Raw genomic sequence first — 10626 nt, 5'->3', positions numbered from 1 at the left:
CACCTGTAACTAACAACATTTATTTCAAGTGTAGGTGACTTGCAGATAAGATATAAAATTGCACAAAACACATTTAATCAAATACTTACAAATGTTTTTCAGGCAAAAAAGTGATAAAGTTCAATTTAGTATTTGGCACAGATTAGCAGTTTCTTGAGTCTCATCTGTTCTAATTAACCACACATTAATTACAAAATACAACATTACACATTTTATTAAAATCCAATTTTTTTTTCATGTAATGAGAAGATTAATAATAAACTGTGACTCTGCTGCTAGAGCATGTTAAATAAATTACTGCATTAACCAGATTTTTTTTGTACAGTACAGGAAATAATTTAAAGCTGCATGATGCTTACGCATGAAAATATTTTTCCCAGTTGGTTTAAAAAAAAAAATCCTATCTTTTACGCAAAATAAATATGTAATTAATCCATTATAATCAGGAAATTATTTATTCGCCTAAAATGTACCAGTAACCAAACCTAAATTAATCCAGTTTTAAACAAAACTAGTAATATGTGCTGAATTATTTTACTTTTCCTGATCTAATTCAGTTTAGTTCTGTGCGTACTCTGTATAACATTCAATTGTGATCAATACAACAAAAAAAAGTTTGCTAATGAAATACTCATAAACTGCACGTTTGTGATAAATTGTGTTTTTATAAAAATGTGTGTTTATTGTCAAACACAAATATAAATATAATTTTTTACCACAAAAAGCTCTGCATCCACAGGTGTGCCTATATACTGTGAGGGTATGCACACACGTAGGCTTTAAGTTGAGTGTCCAGTCCAGGGAAGGTGTTTATATCTTCTGCCCCGTATGTGCGTATAAATGCTCTCCTGCACAGCTGCGTCAGGCGCTCTGGGCGCTGCCTGCGGTACGGCTCCGTCAGCTTGCAAGAAGAGCTGGTGTAAAAAGCTAGCAGAGCGAAGAGTGAGGCAAAAGTCCTGTGGCTGCCGTACAGATTGAAGAGCAGGTCGTTCAGCTGGATACGGACGCTCGTCGGGCCGTCTTCGCTTTGATAGCTCAGAGTGAAGAACACATCCAGCTGACCGCTGTCCCTGCAACAAGAGCATGAAGTCACTCTCTGCACAGTTCACTTTCATTGTTTCTAGGTCTGTCGCAATAAACAATAAATCAATTAATCGCATGATAAATGAAAATGAATTTTCATTCATATCGGCTTTATCGTTTCTTCGTGTGTCTCTCTTTCTACTGGACACTGGATGACAAAAGGCGCAACTCCGGTGCTCTTCACTGACCCCTCCCTTTCTTTATTCTCTTTAAAATCAAAAAGACCTAAACAGGTCTCTCTTGAAAATGAGTTCTCGTGGCTCAATGAGACTACCTGGATAAATAAAGGGTAAATGAAATGGAAAAAAAATATCAATTTTTCCAAAATCACATTTTTGGATTGCTAAAAGCAGCTAAGCTGAGAAGCTAAGCTACGAGTTAAGCTAACAGGCCGACCTCGGGGAAAAAACCTCCGTCTTGTCGAAACTCAAAAATTCACGGTTGAAACCCATGCCTTCATGTAAAAAGGTTTTCTCTGCAAAAAGAAGCTGAGAACTTGTTTACTGATTTTTTTTAATTAAACGCTTTGTGTGAAAAATGCTATGCTGAAGAGCTCAAACCACACCGAGCATCCGCCATTTTGAGAACCGAAGAGAGACAGCCCATGTCACGTTAAGGGGTCTCCCTCCCATTTTTCTTAAAGAGACACGCTCGCTCCCTTACTTGTGAGCTCCTTTAGTTCAAACAGTCTTATACTGCCATCCGGTTGTCGAAAAAGGTATTACATGTAAAACAAATTAAACATTTCTTCTTACTGATTATTGTCAAATTTCAATCAACATTATCGTTTATCGCAATAATTTCTGAGACAATCGCCCAGTAAAATTTGTTATCGTGACAGGCCTAATTGTTTCACCTTTGGTGGTGCTCCATAACACACAGAACAGGCTATAACCTAGGCAATTTGGCAAATACTGTGCTAAAATGTGGTGTGGTAGTCACTGAGAGTCACCCCTAACACTGTGGGAGTTCTGCTCTGCCAGCTCCTGCTCCCACAGTCGGACTAATTAGCCACAACTGTGATCGTGCGACTTGATGAGCATGAGGAGTTTAAGAGGCCTCAGAAGACACTCAGCCAGCGCTGGAGCATTACCTGCCAACGGTAGTCTTGTTGTAGCCTTCTACTTGTGGTCAAAGCACAATATTAATAACTTGTGCTTTTTTTTTTTCATGTCTCCATCATGTTACCTTTGATGTCCTGTTTTTCTGAATCCTCCTCTTGCCTCACCAGCTGCCCCCACGCCTTCCTACCACTTGCCTTTCTCCTGAACCTCCTTTGCCTGGAACTATTTGGGTCAACTCTCCCCACACTGACCTCAACCACCAACATAAGAATGAACTGCAACATCATTATCACCCTTGATGTCCAAGACTCTTAACCCTCTCTCTGCTCCTCGGGGTTCCAGTCCCTCCCCTGGCTTATTTCTTATAGCTCACCTTGTAAACTGATTCTGAGTCTCTGTTCTCCTTGATCCTTATATCTGGGTATAGCTGCAATTGTCACAAACACATACTCAGATAACTAACTGATCAGAAAAGATCTGTTAGTAAAAGTTTGCCATCAACAATGTCTGTTGCCAAAATATTTTATGAAGCACTGGATGGGTTTTGAAATCCTCAGCAGGTAGTCATTGCATGTACAGCTAAAACGGAGTCACGTTTCAACTCAGTTAATGATGGCTGCCACAGTGAACTGACATTAGCATGGATAAAAATGGCTTTGTCCAATTCAATTCACTTCAGTTTATTTATATAGCGTCAAGTCACAACAGAAATAATCTTAAGGCACTGAAGTGAAACATTCAAAGTAAGTTAATAATGTTATTTATCTGAGGAGCCAGCAGACTGCTTTGAATCTTAACGTCATTTATCTCAGCCAACTTTACAGATACTGAGGTAAAATGAAGTGTGGTAGCTGAGAGTCATTCAAGTCACACTCTGAGCATATGTTGCGATATCACATGAAATCAGCAACAATTTCAAGGTTTGATCAAAACGTCTACTATTCAGTCCCTTCTCATCAAAAGATGGTCTTATCTAAAACTCAGGCATGAAAAGCAGCTGGCAATGCATTCTTTCAAGCAATGCTAAGCCTTTATGTTTGTTCCCATCACAGAGCAAAGATAGTGAATTGAAAATACCCTACGCCAATGTGTCCATGCATGTTGTGAGCATGATAATTTGGAAAATAAGGGAGGCATTGACTTCAATTTTTGTTGTATGGCTGAATCTATGTGTAAGAAAGGTCACTATCAAAAATTGAATTGCTACATCAAAATCCAAGATGGCTCCCGCTTTATATGTAAACCAGCCACCCCTATCATTTGTTATTAAGCATAGGAAGCATTAAGTATAGTGTTCTCAAGTTATTGGGGTGGCCCTTGTGAGCTGAAGCTGTGGGGCTAAGGATTAATCTTTGGTGGCCTTGGCCACCCCTGTCTCTGCCATTGCACCTGGTCATGGATAAAAATTTCTCCTCCATCTATTCGTGACTGGCTGTGGGCTCCTGCCTGTGGGCTCCTGCCAGTGGGCTCCTGCCAGTGGGCTCCTGCCAGTGGGCTCCTGCCAGTGGGCTCCTGCCTGCGTACAACTGCCTGGTTAGCTCAGCATTCACCCCCACCACTCTTTTAGGGGCGGAGATTTTTTTTAAGGGTGGAGGCGGAAATGCTAGTTGAAGAGGCACATGCTCGTAAGTGGCTGTTGTGTTTAAAATGAGTGTTTATGTAATTATTTTCAGTTTACATATCCAGTATAAGTTTTATTCGTTCAAGGCAGTCATATTTGTTCATAACTTTATTATTAGTAAGCCTGAGAGTTACTGGATCCAAGCAAACAGTTACTAGAATGCATCATGTCAAAATAAGAGTGTTCCCGAATCCTGTTACGGTTGGATCTGGCTCAAATTAAGCCCTGGGTACGATATCTGAACTGTGAAGGATAATAATTCTAGCACATGGTTGTCAAAAAAAAAAAGACTAAAGTCTAACAAATATGAGCAAAGGTGCAATGAACAACACCAAAAAGAACTTCCCCAAAATTATTAAAAGAAGTATTTTAACATTATTATAGGAGGAATGACGCTCGAGAAAAAGAATAAAAAATAAGGCTTAAAAAAGATCAAAGGAGTCAAGCAGAAACATCTAAAGTTTTAGAAAAGAGTAAAGAAATGATGAAAGATCAACATTTTTAATGTTAGTATGGCAACAGACTAACAAATACAGTAAAATAAAAATAAAATAAAAAGACTGAGTCAAAAGAACTGTAATATTACCTGAGGAGAAAAGTTCCCAGTGATGTGTGTGAGAGCATTTCATGAGCTTCCTCCATGGTCATTGGTCCCCAGTAATAACCACTGTGCTGGAGCTGCTGGTAGGTGTGTTTCACCAGTTGATATTCGGCTCTGCTGCTAAATGAAGGGAGGTGTGAGGGCCAGCTGTTCACAGTGGCGCCGGTCAGTGGCTACAGGAGAAAAAGAGTAAAAAAAAAAAAACAGTTCATGTGGGCTCAGGATGCAATCTAGTATTCCTTTATACACATAAATCAAACTGTTTTCTGTCGACAGCAAGACTTTTGACAAAAAAATCCAGAGATTGGTTGTAAAAATATTAATAAAAATAGTCAATCAATGTATCGTGAAAATAGTGAATTAGTAAGAGTTCTAGAATTCTATAAAGGAAAGCATGTTTAAAATTGAGATAATCTCTTGTTGAGAAATTATGGAGTTGTTTTGAATAAATCTGGAAAATGGCAGCATGAACCTTCTATCGCTATTTTTCCAGATCTTGCGTTATCTGCTGAAGCTCAGAGTGTGTGTGGGGAATGATTCACAGCTACTACCCCATCAAATTTTGTTACAATATCTGCAAAACTGAGTTATAGCCACATTTGAGTTTGCTATGTTGGATTAGGAGAGGCAGCCATCTTGAATTGGATTGACTCTAAAAGTTAATCAGTTGTAGGTTAGTGATGGGCAGTAGTTTTTATAAATTCAAAGTGTTGCTAAAATTAGCTAATATGAAGAATTGATGCAAAAGTCTTTCTTAAAAAAAAAAAAAAACAGGTAGGTAATGACATGCTAAGATGTTTTTAATTGTGTTATTCCAGTCTGGGATATTTTCTGACACCACACTTTCCATTTATTCACTTCTTAAAACAAAACAAAGGAAAGAGACACAACTTGAAGAATACTATTGTATTTTATTTTGACAGGATTATCAAGTGGAAATAATGGTTAAAGATGAGCTCAGCTTTACTGCCAGATAGAGTTGCATTCGGGCCCAAAAAATCTGATCTGACCAGGCCCCAGCCCGCAGTCATAATTTCCGAACCCCACCCGACGAATTAACAGTAATTACAGATCCCAACCCAGAAAAAAACCCAACTATTAAACTAACAGACTAAACTCGTCTGTTTGTACTTTCATGGCTGTAAAAAAGCTTGCATTTTAATCCCAAATAGACCAGTGAATTGACTACTATTTACACAAACCCTGACATGTACCCTAAACCATTACCAATATGTGCTTAACCCTAACCTCAATCCACACCTCAGCCGAAAGCTAACAGCTAACACAAAAATGGAGTTCTACCAGAAGTCCCCAAAAGAACTACAAGTCAAGTGTATACCAAAAGATGTCCTAAAAAAAAATAAAAAAATAAATCTATACATACACTTTTTGATCTTCAGTTTTAATTTATTAGTATTTTCTTGTCAATATCTATTGCTGTTCTACTTATTTTTCATGTGTATATTTTTGTTTGCCGTTTGTTACAAACAGCTGCTGTAATCCCAGAATTTCTCAGCCTTGGGGTGGATGGATCCATCCATCCATGAATTTCCTGTTTCATGGCGATAGGTGACAACGGTCATAACGAATGTTTGTAGCAACCAGACCTCTTTGACTACAAAGATGCATCTTAATGTCCATTTGAATCAATAAAGAGGAAATATTTTCACACTCGGGTCCAAACAAATTCCTACAGTTTCATGTTATATTTGTCATTTTAAAACTTTTAGTGAATTTAATTTTATATTTAAATGTTCTTAAAACACAAAAGATTGCAACAAACCTATCCTACAGTTTGTGCCTATTTGATGGTTGATATATGGAGTTTTTCCTTTCCACTGTTGCCATTGTGCTTGCTCAGAATGGGAGACTGCAAGGAAGTGAAGATTCAACGAGTCTGCTGGCCTCCTTAGGTAGAGAACTTTACTAATTGGTTTATCTAAGTATGTGGATGTTTCTGTAAAGTGCCCTGAGACAAGTTTGTATGAATTGGCGCTATATAAATAAACTGAATTGAACTGAATAAAATGCTTTTTCACTGAGCATTTCCCTCACGTTCTCCTTTTTTCTTCTACTCTCAAGTTTTTGTGGCGTTTTTTCCACACAAACAGAACTCAGGAATGCTAAAGCAACTTCCCACAAAAAAAAAAACAACAAAAAAAAAAAACAGTAATGATTCAAACATTAACAGAAAACACACTGAAGAGAAAATAAAATACTTTCACTTTCCCAAACCAAGTTCAGATTTTAGTTTTATTCTCTTTGGCCTATTTCTGATTTTTAGTTTCTTATTAAAGTCTTTGTATTTCACTGTTGACAGTAGAGTAAGGAACGACATGACTCTGAACAGCATTAAAACTTTGTACCATAAACATGCAGATGAAACGCTCCGTATTTAGGTTCAAAGTCCACGTCTGAACTTAGATAAATGATATAAATGTGAAACCTCCACAATGAAGACGTCTTGAACCCGACATATCTGCAGCCGTTAATTAAAACAAATAGTGTGCTTGGGTCCAATTTCATTGTTTTCTGTATAAATGCATATTTTATGTCTGCAGGAGTAGAAATATTGCTTTTATGATTGTTTTTATTGTGCATTCTAAAGGTATAACTACTGTGTAAAAAAAAAAAAGGTTTTAATTTTTTGTCGTCTTTGATTTGAGAAAATAATGTCTCATTCAAAATGTATATTAAAAAAACATGTTAATTTGTCTTTGTTTTACTGATAATCATTGGTGTTATATTAAATTTAAACCAAAATATAATTTCAAAATACGCTCATTGAATAGACAGTGGCCTGCTTTACCTATGTGCAGGCACATACCTGCACTTAAATTTATTCTTTTGTTATATTTCCCACTTTCTGGTTTAATTTAACAACAATCTTGAAAGTTTTATTTTTTTTATTGAACAGTTTTAGCTCATTTTTAAATTGAGATATATGACTAAAGGCTAACCAGACGAATTATGACTGACCTACTCGGGACTTAATTTGAGCCGGATCCTGCCAGAACAGGATCCGGGAACTCTCTTATTTTGACAGGGTGCGTTCTGGTAACTGTTTGCTTGGATCTGGTAACTCTCAGACTTACTAATATTAGTTATGAACAAATTTGACTGCCTTGAACGAATAAAACTTCTATTGGAAATGTAAACTGAAAATATTAACATTAACACTCATTTTAAACACAACAGCTACAATATTCCTAATATCACGTACGTGCCCCTTCAAGTAAGCATTTCCGCTTCTACCCTTTAAAAAATCTCTGCCCTAAAAATCCAAAGTCACTGCGCAATTTTATTTAAAAAAAACTCAAAAATATAATTAAACAGCATAACTAAATTGCATATCAGTTACACAGTTTAAGTGGGTCATTAATAAAATTTTGATTATTTATTAAAAATACAAGACAAATGTTTTGTGTGTATTATTCACATTACGTCTCAAAACAATGGCACTAATTTGTCAAAATAACAGGATGCTTGACAGAAGAGGAGTGTTTACAAATGTAGGTAAAGGTAGATGTTTAACAACCCGTTAAAATACACCAAAATGCAGGAAATCGTATAAAATTTATTCAAATTTTTTGGGGGAGGACCCCCAGACACCCCCACCACCACCATCGGGCCTCAAGTTATTTGCGTTCCGTCATCGATCAGTTTACAAATTAAGCCCTGGGCCTACTCTTTTAGATTATTTCAAGATGTATTTTTTTTGTTGTTGTTGCTTTTTTGTCATTATCCATATGAACTTACGTCTAACTTTTTAATTTTTAGAGTCAATCCAATTCAAGATGACCACCCAACACAAAAAAAGGCTAAAACGCAGTCAATTGTACAGATGTTGCCAGATGTCTTTTTTTATTATCTTATTAATAAGTGTGACTCAACTTATGCTAAAACTGTATATTTTTATTATACATAACAGATAAACTATGTTTGACTGGGAAAATCCCCTTCAAGTAATGTAGATGATTAATCAGATCACCATGTTTGGTTGCATCAGTGAAATAAAGTCCGAGCTACACTGCATCAACAGTCTAATGGTAGTATTGTTATTATTTAAAGGAAGTTCCATCCATCCATCCATCCATCCATTATCTTTACCCGTTTATTCCATTTTGGGTCACGGGGGTCGCTGGTGCCCATGTCCAGCAATCACTGTGCGAGGGGCGGGGTACACCCTGGACGGGTCGCAAGTCCATCACAGGGACACATAGAGGCAAACGAGACAAACGAGACAAACAACCATTCACTCTCTCACTCACACCTAGGGACAATTTAGAGTTACCAATCAGCCTAACATGCATGTTTTTGGTCTGCGGGAGGAAACCGGAGTACCCGGAGAAAACCCACGCATGCACGGAGAGAACATGCAAACTCCACCCAGAAGGCCCCTGGACCGGGGTTTGAACCAGGGACCTGTTCGCTGAGAGGCAGCAGCTCTACCAGTTGCGCCACCGTGCTGCCCATTTAAAGGAAGTTATTTTACAAAAAATATATAGTTTTATTACTTTGTGCCTCTTCGTTTCACACAGCTGTATTGTTAGATAAGCAGTTCTACTAGTCCTAAATTTCCTTTCAGGTCAGCCGCCTGATTTCTGTTCTGCATTAAAAAAAATAAAATAAAGCAATAACGGCAATAAACCGCACAGTTGATTTAAGGTAGGTAAACAGCCGGTACTGACCGCGCTCCAGGAGGCAGGGTTCTCCTCATGGTTCGGTTTGTCCCAGAGCAGAACGTTCAGCTGCCTCTCCGGGGGCTCCTGGCTCTCTGCTTTAACCTTTTCTGAGCTCTGGGGTTTCTCCGGTGCGGCTGCTTCCTCTGAGCTGGGACTCTGCCTCTGCTCCTCGGCTGCGTGGTTCTGGTTTCGGTTCTGTACTACTGTTCCGTCAAGACGGTCTCTGACCATCCTAGAAAAGAGAATCCTCCCCGTGAGCGCTCGTGGCACCCAATCTTTCTCTTTTCACAGACAGGTTCTCCATCGCTCATCCTTTTCTGGCTGATCATTGGGATCTTATCGCTCTTCTTTCAGACTCCATGTCGCATACATTTTAGTAGATATGTTTTACGACGACCAGGAAGTGTCAAAAGGCCAGTGGAGACCAGTTGTGCTCTTTTATTTGAGCTGAAACAGAAAAAAGCACAATCATTCAACATCTTTTACAACAGACTAGGGTAACTTAAGGCCCGAGGGCCAAAAAGTGGCCCTTGGACAATCTCCATCAGACTCCCAATATCCTTAGTTAAAAAAATAAAAAAAAACCTTTTTTAATAAAGATTTTAAAAAGCAGCAATTTATCAACAAGACTTAAGGAAATTTAAATTAAACATCTTACACAAAACTATTTAAAAAACATTTTTTAAGTCATTGTGTTTCCAGAACTAGACTGAACATTAAATACTTTGAAACACAAATATATAAGTTTGTTTTATATATTTCTGCTAACATGTATAACATGTTAAGCTAACATGTGTAATATGTCACAAGAGCCAGTTTACAGAACAATATATAATAAAATATAATTTATATCCCTAAAGGATTTTGGAAAGACTTGTTTTATAAAGCATGCTAACTCTGCTACAATAAGAAATACGTCTTCTAGATTATCTGCCATAAAGACAATTTATTTTCCAATTCTCAATGTGGCCCTGTGATTGCTTTAAACATCTTGATGTGGCCCTTTGTAAAAGAAATGCTGCCTGCCTCTGTTTTATAACAATATTATAACATCATTTTTGACACACCCTCATTTATGTAAACAACCAACATTTACAGAAAGGCCTCATATTGTTGCATATTTATCACCCTCAGATAGTCAATTCATTAGAAATCATAAAAAACGACTAAAACTTTGTTAATTTTACAAATACTGAGCTAAAAGTTTGGTGTGATGAAGCTGAGCTTCATCCCAACTCAAACTCCCAACACTACACATAACGCTAGGGCTGGGCGATGTATCAAATATACTGGATGTATTGCGAGTATTTCAATTTACGATGGTTAATTAAAATTGCTCTATCGCAACCATTGAGTATTATTAGACTTGAAAATCTGTGTAGCTCTTTTTCTCCTGTCTGCGCCAACTGCATGTGACCCCTCCTCCCTTACTGAATACAAACACAGCCCCTCACCTGCTGCGTCACACACGCTTACTAACGTCATGAAAGAGGGGCAGCTGAAGATTATTATTTAATGTATGTAAATAGTGTATTTTTTTAGACACTCATTTTGTACAGTGACAGCTGTTTG

General features: G+C 37.6%; 1 protein-coding gene across 1 annotated transcript; it reads right to left on the bottom strand.

The window, feature by feature from the left end:
• Positions 1–745: 745 nt before the first annotated feature.
• On the bottom strand, positions 746–9285 carry LOC119422891 (suppressor of cytokine signaling 1-like). The gene is made up of 3 exons (XM_037690300.1): positions 9061–9285; positions 4355–4542; positions 746–1070 (listed from the first exon to the last, which is right to left on the bottom strand). The coding sequence occupies exons 1-3, from the start codon at positions 9283–9285 to the stop codon at positions 746–748; spliced, it is 738 nt and encodes a 245-aa protein (XP_037546228.1).
• Positions 9286–10626: the final 1341 nt, after the last annotated feature.

The sequence above is a fragment of the Nematolebias whitei genome, chromosome 16 (genome assembly GCF_014905685.2).
Source record: "Nematolebias whitei isolate Nwh7 chromosome 16, NemWhi1, whole genome shotgun sequence".
NCBI lineage: Eukaryota > Metazoa > Chordata > Actinopteri > Cyprinodontiformes > Rivulidae > Nematolebias > Nematolebias whitei.
Note: the sequence above shows the minus strand (reverse complement) of the source record. Positions and strands in the feature narration are given on the sequence as shown.

Bases quoted from the DNA above. Each gene is read 5' to 3' on its own strand.
- LOC119422891 (XM_037690300.1), bottom strand. From the start codon at position 9,285: ATGGTCAGAGACCGTCTTGACGGAACAGTAGTACAGAACCGAAACCAG. The intron at 4,543-9,060 runs GTCAGTACCGGC...TTTCTCCTGTAG, and splicing joins ACCCTGCCTCCTGGAGCGCG to CCACTGACCGGCGCCACTGT. The intron at 1,071-4,354 runs GTAATATTACAG...CTCTTGTTGCAG, and splicing joins CTGGGAACTTTTCTCCTCAG to GGACAGCGGTCAGCTGGATG.